The sequence below is a fragment of the Vulpes lagopus genome, chromosome 7 (genome assembly GCF_018345385.1).
Source record: "Vulpes lagopus strain Blue_001 chromosome 7, ASM1834538v1, whole genome shotgun sequence".
NCBI classification, from domain to species: domain Eukaryota; kingdom Metazoa; phylum Chordata; class Mammalia; order Carnivora; family Canidae; genus Vulpes; species Vulpes lagopus.
In genome coordinates this window covers 67,512,755-67,537,081 of record NC_054830.1, presented here as the reverse complement: position 1 = coordinate 67,537,081, position 24,327 = coordinate 67,512,755, and the positions used below count along the sequence as shown (strand labels likewise).

The 24,327-nt window shown below is 39.8% G+C and overlaps 1 protein-coding gene across 2 annotated transcripts; it reads right to left on the bottom strand.

The window, feature by feature from the left end:
* Window positions 1–1,203: 1,203 nt before the first annotated feature.
* Window positions 1,204–23,686, bottom strand: TXNDC8 (thioredoxin domain containing 8). 2 transcript variants are annotated; one of them, XM_041760871.1, is made up of 5 exons: window positions 23,663–23,686; window positions 20,708–20,812; window positions 16,063–16,122; window positions 13,484–13,549; window positions 1,204–1,266 (listed from the first exon to the last, which is right to left on the bottom strand). In XM_041760871.1, the coding sequence occupies exons 1-5, from the start codon at window positions 23,684–23,686 to the stop codon at window positions 1,204–1,206; spliced, it is 318 nt and encodes a 105-aa protein (XP_041616805.1). The 2 variants fall into 2 exon arrangements, with proteins under 2 accessions (XP_041616805.1, XP_041616806.1); XM_041760872.1 differs by lacking the exons at window positions 1,204–1,266; window positions 16,063–16,122 and adding an exon at window positions 11,863–11,973.
* Between the last annotated feature and the right edge of the window lie 641 nt (window positions 23,687–24,327).

The window sequence follows — 24,327 nt, the reverse complement described above, 5'->3', positions numbered from 1 at the left end:
AGAGAAGCAGAGGACAGAGATACACAGAAGAGCCCTGGGATCCCCATCTCTCTCCTCTTGCTGTTTCTGATCGCACGTGAAGGCTGGCTATATTTCTGTCTGGAATCTATGAACCACGTGCTATTCTGGGTGCCTATAACAGTGCTTGGCACAGAGTAGGTGCTTAAGAAATATTTACTGAATGATTACAAGGTGCCCCTTTTCTCTTAAGCTAGCATCTGTTGGCTTCTGCTACTCTATGTATGTTGCAAAGAATTCTAAGATTCTGTCAAAATCTTATTAATTTAAGAGCTAGGGAACACTGGCTCCACTCTAGGCTTCAGATCCCAGATCCCCAGTGTTCATCTGATGGTAGCCCCATGTGGGAATAGTTAGTGTGAGAAGCTGTCTTCTCTGGGCCCTAAATGTCTGAGCTGTCTCAATTAACAATAACAAAAACATAGGTAGTAAAAGGACTTTCCAGCTTTTGTGCGTGTGTGGATTTTTTTTTTTAACTTATAAAAGAATTTTACTTTTATTATCTTTTTAAGATTTATTTATTTATTCATGAGACACACAGAGAAAGAGGGGCAGAGACACAGGCAGAGGGAGAAGCAGGCTGCCCTGCCTGCGGGGAGCCCGATGCAGGACTTGATCCCAGGACCCCAGGATCACGACCTGAGCCAAAGGCAATCGCTCAACCACTGAGCCACTCAGGCCTCCCTACAAAAGAGTTTTAGAAAGGTATTGGGGAAAAGAAGAGTGACACTGTTCTAATACAAACTGATGCATCAGAGAAGAATTTTGTACCACAAATGATGGCTCAATTAGTATTGGCCTCTGTATTTGGAGTACACCAGGGCAATAGGGCATTTGTTTGTTTCTTGATCGCTGTGAAGAATTCCATCTTTGGCAATCTCTGCAAAACCTTCTAATGGCGTGGTATTACTTAGCTATGCAGGGCCTCTGCTGTGGAGGTCACATTGCCTAAGAACTGTGCACGAGTTAGTGGAAAGGCCAAGTTAGAGAACGGGAGAGATACGTTCTCTGATACCGCAAGAGCTTTAAGCCATTTTGCAGTGAGGTTGCAAGGTGGGATTCAACTGTAAAGTGTTAGGAGAAAGCCCCATCGAGCATTACAATATTCGCTGCAAATAAAAACACAAACACATTAGCTGCGGCCTTTTAAAATGTTGCAAATGTATTTTTATCTTGGAGATCGGCTTACATTAGTTCTTGAATCTTCGCTTCCAATTTTTGAGCATCAGCTCCACAAAATTCAAAAATCTGTTCACAAATACACAAAGGTGAAATATTTATTGGTTCAAATATTTGCAAAGATGTTAGAGTTTGGAGGAGTTTTGTTCCTGTTAAATTATCCTCTACTCATTTCCATTGTCTGAAAAATACTTAAGATATAAATACATATTTAGCACACTAAATTCATGATGTTTCCATTTTTTGGCCAGATTTATATATTCTCCATAGTAGTCTTATAAACTGAGGTCTAAATGTGTTAGAAATGAGAAAACTCAATCATTGAAGCTTTCAGAGCCTTTACACATTGGTCTTAAGGACTTATTAATTCATACACATGATTTCCTGAAATCAAATGAGATGTGACTTCCTATGCCCTGACCCTTGCACAGGTAATATTATTATAACCAATTGATTCTAAAAAGCACATTTTCATTTCAAATTGTCACATCTCTGACTCAGGATGTACTTCACTGTGGATGGTATACTTCATTTGGAACACTTTTCAGTAGTAACATAATGGTGCATCTGTCAATGGGCATCTTACGTTTGATGAAATATGGAAGTTTAAGACTCTTACCATGCATTATCACTTCGGTATCAATTGTATGAAGGCAAAATATGAGTAAACTGAGGATGGGATTAGCTAAAGATCTGAGTTTCCAAGGAGGAAGGTTTCAACGGCCAGAAATGGTGACAGGAGTTGGAAAGTTCTAGAACAACTTCAGGGCTCAGTATATAGCAGAAAAGAAACTATCCAAGATTCTAATGATTCTGCGTCCCCAGGCAGCAGCATTCTATCTGGGTGCTGCCTGTGGGCATCATGGTTCATTCTATTTCTTGAAAGTATACCCCAGACTTGTGACTTCATCTTGATCCCCTTTCACTTACCGGCTCGCCCACGAATCCACTTCCATAACAGCAAATAGCTCTTTTGAGTCTTGAGAATAGGGTTACCTAAGTGTGGGTGCAGAATTTCATGATTTATCTGGGTTGCCTGGTTTGTACTCATTTCCTCTTACAAATAGTTCTTGTGGCATTGGCTGCCAGGGAGGAAGGTGTCAGAATGGATCTACAAAGTGTTTCCAAGTGTTTCTTTTCTAAGAGTCGGGTGGCAGCTGGATGGTGGCTATAGGCACGAAGGGCGTTTCATAATCCTCTGAGACTGGGTGGGTACACAGGTGAGGACCCCTGGCACGAACATAGGCAGGGCTTGGCCACCTGAATGACCAGGTTTGGCCAACAGTTTTCCAAAGTGATTTTTACCAATTTATATTCCACCAGCAGAGGATGAATGTTCTGGGTGCTCCATATGCTTGACAACTCTTGGTTCTTTTTCATGTTAGCCATTGTGGTGGCTTTAGGGGACATTGAATTTGTTACCAAATTCCATGGATTTTACCTCATCAACTTTCCCCTGGACTTTAGCAACAGCTTACAACTTGTCTGTCTCCAGTCTTGAGTCCCTAAACTCCCTTCCTCCCCTTGAAGCTCCAAAACACAAATCTAGGTTTTATAAAGTTCTTCAGTGCTTCTCCACCACTATAAAATCCCAGGTCCTTTCAGGGATTCCTTGGTTTTGTCCTGTCAACAGGACCACAACTCACTGTCGTTCTCTACCTGAAACTTTGACTGTTAGCAACACTGTATAGTTGGATTCATTCATTTATTTAATTTAGCAAATACTTAATAAACGTCCACTATGAGCCAGACATTGTGAACACGCCAGACCAAAATCCCCTCTGGAGTTCATATTCTAGTGGTAATTTTATACTATTGTATTGTCAAAAAATTCCTGATACATACCCAGAGTATTTTGTCACTCTCACTTCTTCCCTTCTTTCTCACCTGCTAGTCCTAACCATCTTTCATGATCTAACTCATGGAATCTCTGTGACCTCTTAGAACCTGCGTATTCCACTACTCAAGAGTTGATTTTGTTACATTGTCTTCTGCAGTTGACCAAGGGTGGGAACTCTGCCTCATTTATTTCCTCCATATTTTTAGTATCTAGCTAGGAACCTTAAACAGAGTAGGTGTCCTATTAATGGTTTTGGGCCTGAAGTGAGCTGAGCTAAGCTGATTTCTGGTCCCTGAGGTATAGGTCCAAGACTCTGGGTAGTGTTATGTTTCAGAGACCAGGTGTTATCTATTTTACTCTTTGTCTGGTTTGCCAAAAGCAAATTGTATGTGTCTCCCCGTCTAGCACGGGGCTTTGACTACAAGAGTTTCATAAATGTAGTTACTGAATGAGGAGCAGCTGATTGATAAGAGCTTATTACCTAAGTAACTTTCTTTTGAAGAGATATATATGCAAGGAAACTAGCATATAATTTCTGCCCAAAATGTTTTCTTATTTTTTTTTTCTTTAAAGATTCTATTTATTTATTCATGAGAGACAGAGAGAGAGGCAGAGACACAGGCAGAGGGAGAAGCAGGCTCCATGCAGGGAGCCGGACGTGGGACTTGATCCTGGGTCTTGAGGATCAAGCCCTGGACTGAAGGCGGCGCTAAACCACTGAGCCACCTGGGCTGCCCTGTTTTCTTATTTTAATCTGAATATTTGGCTGTGTCTTTCAAAGGGATGCTCCACTATGAGGGATTAGGAAGCAATGTTTACTTCTCTCAATTCTCAGTGCCTTCAGTTTACGAGCACTGTTGCCACCCCAGCAAGGACTGCTAGTGAAAATGATGACCTCTGGTTTGCAGAGCCCAAGGGGATGTGAGGGGTCTAACTACGCATTATAGAACCATTTATATCCAAAAATCACTTTAAAAAACTTTCATTATGAACATTTTTTAAGATATTATTTTTAAGTAATCTCCATGCCCAACATGAGGCTCTAACAACCCCAAGATCAAGAGTCCACTCCATCAACTGAGTCAGCCAGGTGCCCCTCATTACAAACATTTTCAAACATACACAAAAAGACAATAAGAAAGTGACTCCCTGCCCCCCATTTACCCATCACTCAGGTCCAACCAGAGGCAGGTTTCTTTTCTTTTCTTTTTTTTTTTTTTATGCCAAAGACATTCAATCACCTGCAAAAAATATATTACTGAGAAAATGCAAAAGGCCTAGAGAGAGGGGTCCCTTCCTAACAAATGGACTTCTGAGAGTATGAATTAAAGTCTAGTTGTAATTATAATAAATATTATTATTTATAGATAGATTAATTATAATAAAATACCTCGGCCAGTTGAGAGGCAATTTGGTTAAATACTGAAGTTAGGTTTGGACCAGCTGAATGAAAGCTCACCAATTTTCCAGCTATCTTTACTGAGTTAAAAACAACAACAGGGGCACCTGGGTGGCTCAGTTGGTGAAGTGTCTGCCTTCAGCTCAGGTTATGATCTCAGGGTCCTGGAATCGAGCCCCGCATCCGGCTCCCCGTTCAGTGGGGAGTCTGCTTCCCCCTCTCCCTCTGCTTGCTGCTTCACCCGTGTATGCTCTCTCTGTGACAAATAAATAAATAAAATCTTAAAAAAAAAGAAAACAAAATCCTCAAAGCAACAATAGCAATAACAACATAAACAAAAGAGCCCACACAACCAACACAAGACACTTTTTTGGGAGAAGGCTGTAGAAGCATTTGGACATACAATATAAATTTATAAGCTGCAACAGTATGATGTTCCTTCTTTACAAAGGGTTTTTTTTAAGGCATTAGCTCTTATTAATGACATGGGGATGAATATTTGTCTAATAAGAGAACTTTTAAAAGTGCGCCCACCTGTGGAGAGCTGGTTGGTGTTAATTACTTTTTGATCCCATCTTGGCTTCTTTCTCTGATTCAACCAGACCCATTCCTTCCCCAGCCATCTGCATCACAATGTGGGTGTTTGCATACTTCCCCCTGGACTTTCACAACTTGCTGGAGGGTTGCAGGGCGTTCTTGCAAATGCAAGCAGCTCAACCCTGGTTTTGGAGTTTAGCTAAATCAACCCAAGAAGGCAGGGCCTCTTAGAAATAATCTGTTTCAAACAGCTTGAACTTATATGCATTTGGATTCAAGAAAAAGGGAATATGAGAACAATCTATTATCCAATTTTTTTCTCACCTACACTGGCCTCATTTTGTTTCCAATAGTGAGATTTCAGGAAAGTACTTCATTTGCTTTCATTTTCTCCTAGCTGGTTTAGAAACTCTGGCTACCTACCTGTTTCTTAAGTACCAGTGGAGTAAATAATGACTAAAGTGCTTTCCTCTATGTTAGGGGTTGAAAAACTTTTTGTAAAGGGCCCAATACCTATTTTAGGCTTTGCAGGCCATATGGTGCGTGTTGAAACTACTCAGATCTACTACAGTTGTGTGATAGTAACCAAAGACAATGTTTACACAAATGGACATGACTGTGTTCCAGGCAAACTTTATGTAAAAAAACTGGTGGAGGGTCAGATTTGACCCTGGGGCCACAGCTTGCCATCAACTGAAGGTGTTGAACAGATACATGAAGCTGCTTATCACTCAGGACAATGTGGTTTTCTGTTGAAGGGGAAAAGGAACAGGAGTCTAATGTTGTGGCAATTTATCCTAAGTCACACTGAGAATAAGGAAAAGTGATTTTGGACTCTGGCCAGAGGAGATGTCATTCTGCCCGTTACTAGAAGTGTGGGATGAAAACTTGTTCACAGGGATAATAATGGTTTTGGAGCCATTCCCTTCAATGACCTATACTCCTGTTCTCATGTTCCTGGAAAATCTGCTCAACTGTCCAACACTGGGAAATCCCTTCACTGACTTCTCAGGTTGAGGTGAGCATCTTAGTTGAGCCTAGACAAAGGAATGAGTTCATGATTATCCTCTCCCTTTTGAGGGTGTTCTCCCAAAGGGACAGGTCTGCTTTCCTGCCACTGTCTTTCTTTTTCTGGAAAGTGCATCTGAAAGTAAGCCTCAGGCAGGTCTAGAAGGCTATCTATCATCACCCTGTGTCCTCACTTTTGGAGCATGCCATTGTGAAAAGCAACAATCGTCTCCTTCACCTGGGTGGGTAAGTTTCTCCTCTGCAGCCCAGATTCTCCCTAGGTGGGTCATCTCAAAATCTAGGCTTTAAGAGAACATTAGGAAGTCTATTGACATGAGTCTAAGCCATGCTCCGTAATCAGCACAATATAGTGCTACTACTACTTACAATAAAGGTGATGTTTTGATTTTCAGATGACTCTCTGAGAGGAGTTAACACCGCAGGTCTGGCTCCTTATTTCTTTCTTGTCTCCAAGGGAACCATGCTTGAGCCTTCATCAATCTCCCTAGAAAATGTGTTCCCTTCCCCACCAAAGTGTTCTTTGTATTAATGATTGATGATTTTGTTATATATACCTGGAGTGATGGATCAAGCCATACTGGCTTGCTTTGCATAATCAGTCTTGATAATGTGCACCTGGTTTTATTGTTGGGGGTCCTAGTCTCCATTGTTATAGCTGGTGGTATAGCAATGGTTGCCTAGCAAGATATGTCTATATGACCAGTCCCCACATAAAGGCCTCAGGCCCTGAGCCTCAAAAAAACAAAAACATCCCTAGGTGGAAACATTCCATAGGGGTGCCTGGGTGGCTCAGTGGTTGAGCATCTGCCTTTGGCTCAGGTTATGATCCCTGGGTCCTGGGATTGAGTCCTGTATCAGGCTCACCATGGGGAGCCTGCTTCTCCCTCTGCCTGTGTCTCTGCCTCTCTCTCTGTGTCTCTCATGAATAAATAAATAAATAACTTTTAAAAAAAAGAAACATTCTACAGATGTCCTGGAAGTTTACTACCAGAGAGCGAAAAACAGCACTGCTATGTGTCCCCAGCCAAGGAAGAACAGCAGAAGCCTATTCTGGACCTTTCTGGACTCTGCCAATGCTTATCTTTTTCCTGATGCTTTTGCTCTGTATTTTCCATTGTAGTAAATCTCAGCTATAAGTATAATCTGCTATTGAGTCTTGTAAGTCTTTCTGGCCAATCACTGAATGAAGTACTCCGATATTTCAATGATTTAAAACTTAGAGGACAGGGCTAAGAGGAGGATGTAAAATTTGAGGGGTTCCCAGAACTCAGTAATCAAGATACATAATATTTTAATAAATATTTAAAAAGTTAAACATTAATGCAAAAAATCCATCATGAACAAAATATCAAAAATGCAAATAAAGACAGGATTCCACCCTATACTTGGGCAATCTCCTGCCTCACTGGCTTCACCCTAATCCCTGCCCTGGAGAAAAGAGAAATATAAGTAATTACTTCCTTTGAATTGCTAATACCTAGAACAATATCACTGCTAAATGGTGATAAATATTTGCTGTCCATCTCTCTGTCACTTTCCCTCCATCTCACTTAGTTCCTGCTCCTTTCAGTCAATTAATCTCTGCCAATGTATCTGCTGTTTATGGGGCTGACATGCATTTTTGGACTTGAACACCATGGGAGAGTGCTTTTATTTTCCCTCAGGTGGAACCCTCCCTCTGTGTCTAACACCATCCATAACAGGTTGATTCCCAAATGCTAAGATGGCTTAGCTTAAGTGGATATTGTAGTTATTCAAAGACTTTTAGAGATCTCTCTTAACAACTGTTTCCGAATTTCTGTTTATTCACAAACTTTCAGGGAGATAGGCACACAGATAGATTCTAGAGCTCTAGCAATAGTCTTATTTTAAAATATGCACCAAGTCCTGTGCTAAAGCACTTTATATACATTATCACAAATTTTCATGACAACAGTTCAAAGGTACATGATATAGTCCCTATTTCATAGAGAAGGAAACTGAACTCAAGGTGGTGAAGGCACAGTCCCAAGGTCACCCACTAATAATCAATCTACAGCTGTCTGACTCCAGAGACAGCAAGAATTAGCTGCACTCTTTTGGTCAATGAGTCAAGCACTGTTTCTTATGAACTTGAACACTGAGCATTTGGGAGGGTGATTCTCCAGGGACCACCATCCTCCTCACTTCCTGTTGTCTCATTTATTGTCCCTGCCTGGCCCTTAAAGACACCAATCCTGTCCTCTCTTGAGCACACCAAGGTGTTGGGGATTCTTTCAATCTCTGTACCTACTTGAAGAAGGGAGCTTGTTGGAAATGATTTCTATGACCTCAGCAGGAGCCTTACTGTTCACAGGCAAAAGGGCAGGAACTTCCTCCCACTTGATGTGAGCACAGGAGCACTCAGTTTTTCTGAATTATTCACTTGTAAATAACTCTACTTATTAGCATCTATGCACCAATATCCCATTGCTCTTATGAGTAGATTTAAGTGCTTTGAGAAGCCATTTACTCTCATATCAAAGAATGAAAGATGGAACCATTTTCTGATGTTGGCCTATGTATAAGCAGTTGGCCAAGATCCTAAGAAATTGTTACTCTTCCCTTCTGCTATTCCATTGACCTAGCCAACTTTGGTCTGGAATCAATGTTATTAGCCCAGGGGATCTACTGATGGGCTTCAGAGCCTCGATGAATAACTAGTATTATATGCATATTGCAGTTTATGTGTATATATGTATTTTTCTATTTACAATAGAATACAGTATAATATTCTGGTTAAAAAAATAATCAGCCAAAGTTTTGGATGGTCCATCTGAAAGGCTTTGCAGAAATTTTTTTTTTTTTATTTTAACCACACTGAATCTTACAGGAACAGGATGTGATGTCCCAGGTGAAAACATGAAGGAAGGAATACAGCAGGAAGGAATAATTCCACCTTATTTATTACCTAGAATTTGCTTTCATTGTCCTTTGCCCTAACACTGTGAAATAATTACAACTGTCGTTTATAGTGCATGCCTGCTAGGTGGCCATCCAAATCTGCGTGAAAACTTCCAGCACCACGTAATGCCCATTATCCACCATGACCCTGAGTCATTGTTAAATAGCTTTACCTGTTGCAACTTTTAAGTTTTATTTGTTTATATTCTATATATTTTGAAAATATTTGAAATGAGCTAGAATCAAGGGCAAGATAAAATAACAAAACCATTCAAGTATGATTCAATATGCAGATGGCAATTACGGAATGCCAGGAAACTGCAGATAAAGGAGGCTATTGTATTTGAGTAAAGGAAGTAATCTTGAGATTATTGGCACCAATAGACAAAGAGAAACCCTAAACCTTCTGATCTAATGGAAGGGAGTAGATCATATTTTTAAGGGTGGCAAATATTCTCCTAACTCTGTTCTATGAGGAATTATCACAAAGCTTTTTACACAATGTACATTTTGAAAGGTATAATGGATCATCGTTCCTTGCCAGATATTTTACTAGAAATGTGAGTACATTTCTTATAACATCCCTTAATAGAAACTGGATTCTAGGTGGGTTTTTAAAAAATACTAGGTAAATAAGATTTACTTTCTTAAGCCAATTTTCAGTTGTGCTGTCCCAGATAAAAGAAAGATGGAAGAGGTCTCAAAGTGAATTTAATTTTTTTTCTACCCTAAGGAGAACAATGAATGACATTGGTAGCCTTCCCAGTCAACTCCTATGAGAGAGGAGGGAAATTCACATAGACTGGTTGGTTCTTTTGCACAGCTATGCCCAATTTTCTCTGGTTCCAGTGATTTTCCTGTGTAGACCATTACAAGGTAGAACCTGGGGGCATTTCAGAGGTCTCAGGTTTTGACCACAGCTTTAGATGCAATGGTAGAGGGGAGTACCGTCCAGAGACCCTATATAGATGCTAAGATACCAAACACTAGGGATTGAGTGGAAGAGGTAAAGAGATCTGTAATACCATCTCTTTAGGATCTCCTGCGTGCATTTTTTTGCTGTTGTCTTTTGTACAGAAGATTGATTCTTTGTCGAAAGGAAGCCAGCATTGCAAATCCTTTCTGTAGGTTTTGAAATGATATCTAAATTGATCCAAGTATGAATCCTTCTGGAGATCACACTGAAGTCTAGAAGTAGAATTATTTGTATATTATGCTATAAATGATCTCAAGTTGTTGTTGTGTGTGTATTTTTAAAAATAACTCCATAACCAGGATGGTATGTTGGTAATATTCAATGTGACACTCAGTTCTCAAGAACATTTCTTGGGACATGGATATCCACGTTATAAAAGGCTGGCTGGCTGATGCTGGAATTAGAATATAGGGAGATAGATGAGCTTAACACACGGTCATCAATTCAGTTAGTTTTATTTTCTGTTAGCTAACTGGCATAAAATTCAAATTTTAGATCCTTCATGCTGCCTAGAATACAGGCATTTTGTTCCATCAATTCAAAAGGGATCCATACCCTGTAGAAGATAGTTAAGAAATAATTGAATATAAGAGGTCACCCCACCCAGCTGAGAGTTTTTCACCTCCATACAGAACTGAGACCAAGCGGGGCCAAGCCTTTCCTCAAATTATAGCTATGGATTTGATCAAGAGCAGCCTAGACACAGAGTCAGTTGAGAAACCAAAGCTTTGTTTCATAAAATGGAGAACAAACTACTGAATGGTGATAGACCTTAAGCAATATCATCTACAGAAGAGATGAACACAGAAATCTGTTCTGAGCTGAAGAGAAATTCTCCAGTCAGAATGAGAAACAGCAATGCTGGCAGTGGGATGTCAGGCAAAGACAGCAGCTCAGCTTTTATTTACTCTTTCATTTATTCACTCACTCATGAATCAAACACAAAATGAGTATTTTCTACCAAGGGGGGATTCTTCTAGACATTGATGTGAACTCCTCTGGGTGCTTGAAACAGTATGACAAAAATACATGAAGGTCTGAGTCAAACAGAAGTGGGCTTGGAAAAGAAGATTGGGTTGAATTATAGAGAAATTTGAATGCCAGACTTGAACACGAGGGTTTAGTCTTGATTCTGCAGACAGTGGAGGAGAAGGGGGATCCGATTTTAAATAGAGGAATGACATATGTGGAGCTGTGCCAAGATCTATTGGGAAAAGAGAAAAGATCTCACAGATCTCTGAGTGTGAACTCAGGTGAGGAGGTCTATCACACTTGTTTGTGTTATAGGGAGTTACAGCTGGAACTAGAGGTAGGGACGAAATTACTAAAGGAAAAAAAAAAAAAGAATGGGAAAAAGATAGAACCTTGGGAAATACTTACATGTTAGGACAGCAGGAGATAAGCCAGAGAGAGCTTGGGGGCAGGATCAGGGATAGATGCCAAAGGAGGAGGAAGTTTCCAGAATATAGAAGCTAGTTAGTTAATGGTGCTTTTGTGTAACCAAGGAATACAAGGATTGAGAAATGGCTATTTGAATTAGATGCTGGAAGATCCTTGGCGACTTTTTAAAGAGCAGATGAAGGAGTAAGTGGAAAATGAGAACTGAAGGCAGTAAGTATATTCTACTTTTTTGAGAGTTAGATCATGAAATGAAGGAGAGTAGTTTAAGAGAACATTAATTTTGTCATTAGAGATTCTTTGGTTGTAAGTAATCGAAAAAACAACCCCAGGTTTACACAACTAAAGAATCTGCAGGTGTAGTACAGCTTCAGGCATGGATAGATTCAGGGTTCAATCAATGCCATTAGTATTTCCTAGTTTGACTCTGCTTTTTTGCTGTGTGGTGGCTTCTTTTTCAGGTTCCCTGTGGTGGCAAGCTAGCTGTAGTACCTTCAGCTTCATATCTTCCCAAGTTCAAATCCAGTGAAATCAAAAGAGAAGGCTTGTACCTAGCTGCTTATGTCAAGTCTTAGAATTAGCTCTGATTGGGCTTGGATTGGCTAGACTGGAGTCAAGGGCCCATTCCTGATAAGAATGGAGTTCACTCACGGGTCCAGGCCTGGAGATGAAGCCCTAAGGAAGCGCATGGACCAAGAATGGGAAATTGCATGGTTCCTTGGAGGAAAATCAAAGAACTCTTGATAGAGAGAGAAGAATGGCAGTCAGTGGCAAAAAGGAGCATCCAAACACTAGGTCCAAAAGAAGACAGTTGATCAATGGAGGCCTGGAGCACACAGGAGGGAATGCTATCAAGTTGCAATGTATGAAATCCATTTCCAAAGAAGGAAGCATTCTCATTTCTGAGATGGAAGAGAAGATAACAAAAAATGACACATAAACAATTTGATAGGTGGGGGGTGGGGAGTGGAGGGTGCATCTGTTCAATAGTTTCCATTTTCAAGTAAACACTCAAGAGAGGGAATAGGTAGTGTTGATTCTTTTTGAAGAATTATTTCTATCTATTGCACCGATTATGTTCCAACAAATACACAATAGATAGAAGCTGAAAATTAAATAGCCTATCAACTGCTTTCATTTTTTATATTGTAGACATAATCTTAACAAAGTTTAAGCATGAATATTTTTGCTTTCCATATGTTCTTCCCAACTCTTTTAATTGTATACTGTTTCATAGAGTAGATGTATCACAAATCACTTTGCAATTCTGCTAGAAAAGACATTCAGCTTGTTTTGTATTTTATTAGGAGTAATGCTACAATTACTATACCCTTAGCTGCTTATTTTTCCTTTAGGTATTTCTGTAGCAAAAGTTCCCAAGAGTGGATAATTGAGTGAAAGGAAATAGTTTGTTCCTCTTATTTGTATTGTAAAGCCACTTTCATAAGGTGTGTACAGTTGTCAGTGCTCCCAGCCATATGTGGAATTACTGGTTTCATTAAACAGGAAGTATTTTAGACATTTTATTTCATTAATATCTGCATGATAACAACTACCACAATGTGCCAGCACTTAATGCATGTTAGGATGGATCTGCAAACGTGAGTCACATTAATTCATTTCTTATTTCACATTAAATCTCCAACACCCCATGAAGGGAAAAACTTGTGACGATCTTTGCTTTTACAGATAAGGAAACTATGATCAAAGAGAATTTTTAAGTAAAATGCTAGAAAGTAGCAGAACAGGTCTTTGAACCACAGAAACCTGAATCCAGAGCCTGCATGCTCACCCACTAGGCTAATCCTGCCTTGAGACTGTTTGATTAACATTTCCCCAGGCATTGCTAACAATCTCTGTGCATTTGTGTGAGAATTTCATCATGTCCTTTTCTGTAAGATTCTTTTTTTGATGGTTCTGCCCCCAACAAAAGGGAGAAGATAGGGATGAGATGAGATATTTCTTATGGATTTGGATATCTCAAATGGTCTGAATGAGGAGATTTATTATAATTCATGCATTTTTGTGTGCTCCTTGCCAATAATGGAAAGTGCGGAAACTAAGAGTTACATTGCTATATATTAAAAATAAGTGCAGTTGTTTCATCCATCCTGGATACCTCAGGCCTTTTTTTAGATTCTGATGATTCTATAATTCAACTCTGCCAGTTACCATGGAAACATACCTTCTGGGTCTGCTTGAACATCTGAAATGTGGGTACTGCTTTGACGCGATAAATTTGGGCCAACTCCTGGGAAAGGAAAGAAATGGCATGAAGTCATAATGTTGGTATCCTCTCTCTACACCGAGCCCAGAACCTGGTGACTTCTCAGGAGGCATGTCTGGAAGCCCAGGGACAGCTAACACTTTACAGATTCTCCTGCCAAGGAATGTCAAAGCCTCCAGGAATGTTACAATAGAAAATGGTTGCTCTCCGCATTCCTGAGCTTTCTCAACCCAGAGCCCTAGGAGAGGGCTGAGAGATGGAGGCCAAATAGAACAGATGCTGAAGGACTAAATGAGCTCTATTTAAATGAACTTGTGAAAAGATTGCAGAGGGACCCCAGTGGGACTCAATATGGAAACAGCACATTGCAAAAATAAGGAAGTATAAAGACATCTCTATAAGGCACACTTGAGACATGGGGTAATACACTAGTCTTGCTTTTTTTTTTTTTAAAGATTTTATTTATTCATTCATAAGACACACACACACACAGAGGCAGAGAGGCAGAGACATAAACAGGCTTCATGCAGGGAGCCTGACGTGGGACTTGATCCTGGGTCTCCAGAATCACACCCTGGGCTGAAGGCGGCACTAAACCACTGAGCCACCCAGGCTGCCCTGGTCTTGCATTTTAAGTAAGGCTTACATGTCTTTTTCTTTTAAACCCTACTCCCTCCTCCACTGTCCATATCTTTCTGAAAGATGAACCAAAAGACAAGAAAATATGTCAGGATTCCAATTGTTTTAATCCACTACAATCTGCTTTCAAATGCCAGTTTTTGTTTATTTTGTTCAAGAGTCAAAAGAAAATTAGCCACCCACATGATCAACAGAACTGGACTTTTCTCTGTAATATACCTATCATTTCATGGAGTGAATCTCTCCCCTGCCACCTATAACGTGCACAAACATTAAATTATAATTTTCACGACCACAGCAATGGTAACTAAAATAAATAAATTATTGTTAAAGAAAAGTGGGCATTTTGTTCCACCTTCAAAGGAAAAGAGCTCTAGTCAAAAAGGCAGACAATAACATGTGTTGGTGAGGATGTGGAGAAATCAGAACCCTCACACATTGCTGGTAGAAATACAAAATGGTGTAGCCACATTAGCAAACATTTTGCCAATTCCTCCAAAAGTTAAACATAGAGTTACAATATAACTCAACAGTTCCACTGCTAGATAAGTACTCAAGGGAAATGAAAAAATATATATACATGTTTATGCCAGTATTACCCATAAAACTCCAAAGGTGCAAACAACCCAAGTGTCCATCAACAGTTGAATGGCTAAATAAAAGGTGGTGAAGCCATACAATGGAATATTATTCAGCCATAAAAAGGAATAAAATGATGCCTGCTATTACATGGGGAAACCTTGAAAACTTAGGCTAAGTGAAAGAAGCTAGTCACAAATGACCACCTATATAATTATTCCATTTATATGAAATGTTCAGAATAAGCAAATCTATAGACAGAACATGACTTGTGGTTGCCCAGAGTTGGTAGAAGGAACTGGGAGTGGCCATTAGAACTCCAAACGAGGGGTGTTTTGTTTTGAAATAAAATTCATTACAGTGATGGTTGCACAACTCTGAATATAAAAAAAAAGGACAAAGAGATAATGATTCTAGTATATTCTGAATGCACAGCTTTTCTGTGTTCTGAATTCTGAATGGTTCAGCTTAAAAGGCAATTCAACACTGTCTCACTTTGATGAAGCTTGATGGAAATGGAGACATGGAACTTCTATTATGTGCTGGACACTATGTCATGCATCTTATGTATTTTAGCTCATTTTATATTTTGTTAAATATTACTTGCCCTGTTTTATAGATGAAGAAACTAAGGTTTATAGAGGTGGTAAGAAGTTACAAAACTATTAAAGAAAAAGATGGGTGAATAACAGGATTTTTTTTTTTTTTTGTATTCTAAAAGTCAGATTCAATCCAATAAGGCACATTTTGACTGAGGACATGAGGTTGATTATTGTTGCGGGGGATGTGGAAAGAAGGTTTCTAGGGAGGGTCATGAGGGAAGGATTTCTTGGAATTCCTTGTGGTGTTTAAAAAAACTCACAAAAAGCATAAGGTATAGCAAGAGGAAAGCAAGGTAAATTAAAATGTCTGTATTGCATTCGGTTAGGTTTTAGAAATGGATTAAAAACTTACTACAAGGGTGAAAAAACACTTTTCATCTTGAGCCCAACATCACCCAACTGGTATTGTCTGCATAGAGCAATTCTGCTGAGCCCAGGGCAAGTGGAGAAAATGTTAGGATTGAGTGGTGAAGTCTGCCATAGTACGGGAGGGGATGGGGGCAGCAAGAGAGTCACATTCTTGCTGGGGATGTTTTGTTTTTAAAATTAATACAAAATATACAAGGACATGATGAGAAAGTTTACTGCAATTTATCAGGAAAAAAATCATGAAATTCCACTAGACTTGAAATTGATTATATAATCACCAAGGCAGTGCTGTCAATGACATGCATTTGGGGTTTTATGTATCCTCATGGAAGGATTTATGATTCTTACCTGAGAAGCATCCACATCCACATTAGCAAACATTACATTTTGGTATTTCAGAGACATTGCCTTCAAAATAAAGGAATAAAAATTTCCTATTAGCCTAGGAATAAAAATTTCCTATTAGCCTGGCCTAGCATTTAGTATTAACTAAATCCCACGTTAGGATTACACACATGTCTTTTGGCAAAAGCAAACAATGAACAAAAAGGTTGTTCAAGAGAGCTAAGCATCACTCTGGCATTTCACTACTGCCTAGGACCTGAAGCATCAAAGTCAAATGTGGGATGATACCAAGGTCAAGCAAGGATCAGTGGAGTCTAAACCAGAGTCTCAAGAACCAGAGTTTCAAAGCTGGGAAAGGACAGAAAGCAAAGAAATAATGTCATATACGTGGTGGGTCCAGATTTACTCTGCAGGGTGAAGGGACAGATGGTAGCTTTGTCCTGGAGTGGCCAGAGGTCAGGGGCTGCCTTCAATGATCTTCAAAACACAGATCTCTGAACCAAATACCCAAACTCTGCTTTTACCTTCATCTCTTGCCAGGCTTTTTGAGAGACTCCTTAAGAGGACTAAGGTGATACAAAATATGTGTGCAAACCCTCGGCTTCGCTGCTTTTTATGCTTCTTTTGACATCTTCCGCGTTCTACGTATTGAAACTGTACCTTCCAGGATCCTCTGCCAGCTGTCTTCCATGTAGGTTCTGCTAATGGGAAGCATTTGTAGGAAAACAGACAGTGGGAGGAGAAAGAAGCAACTCTCTTCTGCTTCTGTTTGGTTCTGAAAGCATCTTTGGCAGCAGTGGTGACAAAGATGTTGGTAACGGGTCTGGGAGTAGTGGATGCAGTGGCAGCAGCCTGTGGATGTCAGCTCTTGGGGTTTTTTTCCGACAGTTGTGCTCATACTTTAAGGACACTAACTAGCTTCTTGATTTGTTTGCTTTAACATCATATCTCAAGCATTTCCAGTGACCTATTTCAAATGGGATCTCTTTCTGAGGGGATGAGGTGTCCAAGACAAGACAGGAACAGATGGAGCTGGCTCTGGGAGCTGCTCCCATGGAGAAGCAGGGAGAAGCATGGGATGGGGTGATGAGGTGGCTATGTGCAGAGTTCGGTTGTAGAGATGCTTTCCAGTTGTTCGTGGATCATGACCAAAGTGGAAGTTCTTTCTTCAGTGGCTCATCAAGGTTGTAAAAATGGGGGAAAACTCTCCAGAAAACTCTAGAGCTTTCTCTTAGAGAGTTCTCTTAGAACTCTTAGAGTTCTTGGGGGAAAACCCAAAAGCCTTTTCAGAATATTTTTCACACAGAAAAGAAGCTGATTTTGGTCAGTGGCATCCCTATGTCTGGCAGGAAAATGGTATCACCCATGAACTCCAGGGCAATTGATTTGTACTTTTTGGGTTTGAAGAAATACGGATGTTCCCCAGTAGAAGTTGTAGGAATGAGTTTGACTGATGTGGACATCTAACTGTATTTATGAAGTTTTGAGAGGCTGGCAAGTCTGTTGGAAAATGGACAGGAAATGGCAGTTGCCATTTTCGCATCAAGTGGTACATATACATGGAAGACATATGGGTTCTTTGCTAGGCCGGGGTTCCCCTATGGACATTGTGTTTCCTCATTATCCCATTCCATCCCCCTAGGACCCCCTCCCCTCCCCTAAGAACTCTTCCTTCTGCTCTGTTCTTCCTCATAAGTAGTTGGCTACCATTTAGTTACCTATTCTATTGGTCTTAACGCTAAAATAGCTCCTGAATTTAATCCTTCCTTTTTTTCTCCAAAACCACTGTCCTAGTTTTGGAAAACCTATCATTGAGATTGTTGTCACCTTGGGTTTCCTGCCTTCAGTCTTTCTAACCCATTTTTATACAGCATGGCTAAAAATATTCTCTAAAACCTCCCTTTGACCATGACAAAACCCTTAAAAAATTTTTCCGTTTGGACTATCTACAGCAACTCACTAAATTATAACATGAAGTCCTTCTTGATTTGGCCTCAGCTTTCCTTTTGAAGCTCATGTGTCACCACTCCCACCATGTGCCCTGTAAGTCAGCCTCACAGACTATTTGCCTTCCCCTGATCATACCATGCAATTTCTTAACAAATTTATGACTTCTCCTTTCCCAGAAATGTTCTTTTCAGGGTTCTATGCCTGGTGATCTTCTTAGCCCACGGTCAGCAAACTGCACCATGTCGAACAAATCCAGGTCCCCACATGGTCTTGTAAATTAAATTTGATCAGAACACGGTTTGCCTGTTGATTTGCTCATTGCCACTGGATGCTTCTGCACTACAACAGTGAAGCCAAGTAGTTATCACAGAAGACCACTGGGCCACAAACCTGAAAACATCGACTGTCTTGTCCTTGACAGAAGTTTAGTTGGCTAACTTCCATTCCACTTTCCTGCAGGGCCTTGAAAGGAAAAGAGGTAGAGATTCCTTGGACTCCCTTGTAGCTAGAGTTCTGGATGCAACTTGGTTTTACCCACAAGATACATGCAGGAGAGACACGGAAGGCAGAAATGAGACAGCAGCTACTTTCTTCTTGCCTTTGGATGTTCCTGCTGGAAATCAATGGAAGTGGTTGTGCTGAAGGCAGCAGCAGAAGCCAGACTCTGGCTCTGGTGTCAAGACATTAGCTTCCCAGATGTCCAGAGGCACTTGTGGCAGCAGGAGCCTCCTGATTGCAGTTCTCATTCCGACCTGCTGTTGCTCTGTTATCAGTTTGTTTGTTTTTTTTTTTCCTGGGTGGGGGAGGTAAAAGGAGGATCCCCAAAGGTGGGTCTGTGGTGTCTTGAGACAGTCATGCATAGAACCTATTCATTTAGTCTTCCAATAATTTTATAAGCGATCAATTCCTTGTATTAAAACTCTTTTCTGTTTAATTTGCTTTCTGTTGCCTGCTTTGATATCTGACTAATAAAGTGACCTAGAGTAAATAAAGCCTTTTCTCCACCCCCTTATGTACAGGCAGTTTCAAAAAATTACACATATGGTACTTGGATACATTATCATGCAAAAGCTCAAACAGCATGAGAAAAATAAAGGAATCCAAATTTAATACCCTTTCACTGAAAAAAAAAAGCTTCTTTGATATGCATCCTCTGTTCCCCCTTTCTCTACATATATGTGTGTTTGTATATGTATATACATACATGTATGTGTCTGTTTTATATAAATGGGACCATACTATATACATTTTTCTATGTTATACTCTTTTTACTTAATACTACATTGTCTTGGAGACAATGCCACCATTCCATATGGGTCTACTTGATTCTTTTTAACATCTGGATAGTATTTCAGTAAGGATGTACCAAAATTTATTTTAAAACTGTATTTGCATTAATCTGGATTCCAACAGGAAACAGATGGCACATTCAAATTAGGATCATTTGGGGAGGTTTGTCTCCAAAGGGCTAACTGTACCTACCAAGGTGAGAATAGGTGTAGGAAGACCTGCAGGAGCCTCTACAGAACAATGGCAGGGCAAAGGTATGAAGGGAGGAGTTAGTAAGCCCTAGATTTCATTGCACTGTCTGAAAATGTTGCATGTTGGCTGTTGGAATTTGATCAGCTTTGACTGTGGCGTGTGAATATATTTATACTCTGGAAGCCGAACCTCGAATACTTTTCTTTCTTCAAGTTTTGAGTATCAGAATAAAGGGGCCTGTGAGATAATAAAATGTTTCTTCTGGATATTCCAAGAGTTTTAGGCGTAGAATGGATGTTGAGATGTCATGTAGCCAATTTCTGTACTTGGATATGGGTTTGTTCTTAATTCAATATCAAAGCTTGTGACTGTGGTTAGAATGAATTCAGGTAGATTCAAGAGTTCAAGTCAAAATGCTAGAAACCTTGCTGAAAAGAACTCAGAGTATTTTTGGTTGTATAGAGAAATCAAAACTTCTTTAACTTTGAAGAAATAGATTTCCCAAAATTGACCATAAGTGTGAAACTTCTGCATTATAAGGAGAAATGAAACTGCCCTGAGGTTCTTTCTGTGACATATGATACCAAAAATAAGTAAAATAGTGAAAACTTTTAAATGGGGCAATAAGGAAATTAACTAGATGAAACATTGTAGAGATATTAAAATTATAATCTGGAGACTCAACAAAAACACAAACAATTGTGTACGTGGAAAAAAGACCCAAATATAATTATACGATTACAACTAGGCAGCATATTTTACTAAAATATTTTATAAAGTAGAAAAGACATGAAAGAATATGTAAGACCTCAGTTCTGATAATAGGGTTGAAGGATGGGAGAAGTTTATTCTTTTATGTTATAGTTAAAAACAAGTATCACATTTTTCTATAAACCAATATTTGGAAGTTCTGAACTCTGAAACTTTGGTAAGATGTTATTATTATGAATAATCCATTCATTTGTACAATTGTATTGTTTTGCACATCTTGATGCTCCTTGCAGAATTATCCGTAGGCAAGTAGTATTAGTCTTCTTGTGTGGATACTAATGATCTAATTAGATCTTGATAGATTATCATCTGGAAATCAGGATGCTTCAAAAAACCATGATTCCATATGACTCACAAGTGCAAACTTTTACGACTGACTGAGAAAATTATTAGGGGATTTAAAATTCCTTCTAAAGCTGGGATATTATATACAGGTGATACTTACATGAACAAGAGGATATATCCTTTGGCAAGGACCACACCATTTTGCTGAAAATTCAACCACCACAAGTTTGCATCCGGCAGCTTTCAAAAATGTTTTTAATTCATCCTGAAACCAGAGCGTAAATGAAGAAACATGCATCATCACTGAATCTCATAAAGCCTTACAGAGAATAAATGGCAGTTCGGTTCTTTGTAAACCTAGAAGAGGTACCTCACCCTTTCATATCATTCTCCAGGAGACACACCTTTCCTAGAAGTCCCTGAGGTCACATACGTTTATTATTGTAAGTATACATAAGTGACCTATAAATCTGCATGATTGATTAGTAGTGTATTGACTAAATGGTGGTTTGTAATGGTAGGTTACCTCTGGGGAGAAGTGAGATGGACCAATGAAAGATAAGGGGTGGAGGGTCGTGATAGATCGTTGTTCAAGGTGGACATCTATATTTGGCTTCTTTTAACAAGGCCCTAAACATATATTAATAGTGAAATTTAAAAGGAGAAATGTAATCTAACACCTTGAATCATTTCTTGTTTTGCTTTGGGGGGTAATCATTACCAAAGCTGTAGTCAAACCATACATTTAAGCATTTGACATGCTTCTGGCTGAATATCTTCAGTGATTTTTCCATCAGCTATCCAGATCATCTAAGTAAAGGTTTCCCTTTCTAGAACCTCAGATCATTTTAAATTGCCTTGCTTTATGGACAATGACTGTCCATACTAGGTATATCATGCATGGCTTCTCTATCCAACAAGCTCCTAGAGAACTCGATCCTGATTCGGTCCTGAACCACCATGGCTTCTGACCTAGGCACATAGTTAGTGCTCATGGATTGTTTAGTTGATGAATGACTTGCTAATATATACTTTTATGTTCAAGATTTATTTTTCCTTTTCTCACTGGAATTGCAACAATAGCAGCTAATTCACTCTGCACCTGGTGTCCTCTCCTTTAATCCTTACAACCATCCTCTGGAAGGGGTGTTAGTTTTATTTTTATTTTTATTTTTATTTTTTTCTTTTTTTTTTTTTAGGGGTGTTAGTTTTATCTCCATTTTACAGGTGAAAAAACAAAAGGTCATTAACTTTCTCCTGATCAACCAGCTGGTGACTGCGTAGTTGGGATTGCTAATCTAGGCAGCCAAATCCAGAGTCCCTTTCCTTCGCCACTGCACAAAATCATCTCCTGAGTTCTTCCTAGTAATGGAGTTCACGCTCCCTCTCACTGGCCCTGATTCTGTCCTGTGCTCATCCTGGACCAATCATTAAGATGGGGGATGGGATCATAATTAATCAAGTCAAGCAGGGCTTATCACTGGAATGAGGGATGGGGCTAATCCCATACAAATGGCATACTGCTCTGTAATAGGGGGATCTTGACCATTACATTACCATTTGATTTAGTTCAAGCAGGTGAAATGGATGACTGAAGGAAGATAAGCTCTCTTCCTTTACTCATATTCCTCTAGGATGGGGGTCACCTAATTCCTCAGAGAGCCATACCAAGCCTTTGTTTCTCACTTGTTTCTGAACTTATACAGCAGATGCCTCTCACAAGCCCTCGGCACCTTCACTTCTCAGCAGGTTCTAGGGTATAAACTGGCCTAGCTGGTTCTATGAATTTGACTTGGCTAAGTTCCCCCGAAGGGAATACCCCCATAGGATACATATTGTTTTGACAAGTACCTACTGAGACTGATGCTAGGCCAAGTAATGGACACACTGCTAGGAGACAGCTGTGCACAAAAAACCGGACAAACATTTCCCTGCCTTTATGGAGCTTACGTTTAGAAGCAGAAGCCAATGGTAAGATCGGTAAGTAAAATATGCAGTGTGTTAGTGACCATTGCAAATAAAGAAAAAAAGGAGAAAGATAAAGCAGGAAGGAAGGAAATGAACTGGATTAGACTTGTAGTCTGGGTGGCCATGGTCCATCTTGACTAGACGGTGACATTTTGGATACAGACATGAAGGAGACAACAGGTCCTTAGGAGATGTCTCTGAGGAGGAGATGGTGAGGGCTTCTCAGGGGCTAGAGAGACCCTGGCTTATTCTGTGAGATTCCCAGAAAGTCAAAAAAAGAAGTACCATGTGCATTAGCTAATGTGTGCTATCTGAAAACATTTTCTTATGACAAATCTACACGGCAATGCCATCTTTCAATCTGGCCAGCCTCATTTTTTGTGACCTTATATATAGCTGCAATTGGGGAAAATGCCAGAAGGCTAAGTCTGAGGGTGCTGATGGATGGCAGGCCCAGGCCCTAGGCCTTCCGTCTTCCCTCCATATAGAAAGAGGGCTTTGATAGGCAGAGTCCAGGATCTGCGCCTCAGGTAACAGGGCCCGGCATCAGAATATCTGGGTTCTAATGCCCATTTCACTCCTACATGGTATAGGATCTTAACCACTCCTTTAGAGGCAAATCTCTTCTTTATAAATAAAGAACTCTCCCTGACCTATCTATACATTTAGATTTTTTGTGGCAGTAACACTGGACAATGGATAGAAAGTGGCTTTATAAAATACCATCTAAGGAATTGTTGATACTGTTGGCTGTCATTTTTCCTACCCTATTCCATAAGCATGTCTGAGGCTTCTGTTTTCTAGAATAAGAGAAATATGTAGACTTTTCCTTTCATAGAATGTTCCAGGTGCAATTAAGGTGGAATCAGTGGCATCAGGCACAGGACAGGATGTGTTAGGAGCTGGCCTGGATCCAGCTACAGTCAGAGCAAGAAATGAGAATCTGGGAAGAACAAAACCCTTTGATCAATTTGTCCCTTGGCTATTCTCTAGATAGTGCCACAAAAAAGAGAGCAAGACCTAAAAAATCTTCCTTTGCTACACAGCAGTGAAGGAATACTGATAGAGGAAGTCATTCTTAAAGTTTATCCAATCTGTTCTCAAGGTGTCTCCTTTGAAATATCAATGAAGCCAAATAAATACTTGCCATGTCTTTAATAATCTGAACCATGATTTACTGGGAACTGTTGACGAAACCTGCCTGTTGGTCCAGTCGACTCACTGTAGCGGTCTCTTATTAATTAAAGGATCCTAGCTGGGATAGAAGGGTCACTTCTCTATGACATCATTAAACGTGACATCTGAGAACCTAGAACTTTGGCAGACTTGAAGTCAATTTCACTTTCATGTCATGACTAGGTAGTCACCGTGTGGCCAGCCAAGAACCATCCATCTCCAGGTCTTGTGTGCAGACTCCACAATATGTTTGTCTACTTTTGATCTTCATCATCTATTTCCATGGCCCTTCTTCCTTCTCCACCCCCTGCAACCACCAAATGAGAAATAAGCAAGCCAATATTAAATGGGTGAAGATTATTTTCATTTAGGATTTTGAAGGGATTATTTTACACTTCAGAAAAATATTAAAGCCTTAATCCTATAATTGCAAGTTTCCTATGAGTTAGGTTTTTTGAGTCATAGATTCCCTAAACTTTGTTATTTTGCTCTAATTTTTTAGGAGGTAAGGAAAATTCACTTTTATGGACTGGATCATGGGTTGGCAAACTTTTTCTGTAAAGGACCAGATAATTTGGGCTTTATGGACCACAGGCACGTGGACTTTGTTGCCTATTCTTTGTTTTCATAATCCTT

What these genes read in the sequence shown, in the direction of transcription:
- TXNDC8 (XM_041760871.1), bottom strand. Translation starts at nt 23,686, where the DNA reads ATGGTTCAGATTATTAAAGACATG. An exon ending in TTCAGATTATTAAAGACATG is followed by an intron (nt 20,813 to 23,662) that starts GCAAGTATTTAT and finishes CTCTGGTTTCAG; the next exon opens with GATGAATTAAAAACATTTTT. An exon ending in GGATATATCCTCTTGTTCAT is followed by an intron (nt 16,123 to 20,707) that starts GTAAGTATCACC and finishes TTTATTTTGAAG; the next exon opens with GCAATGTCTCTGAAATACCA.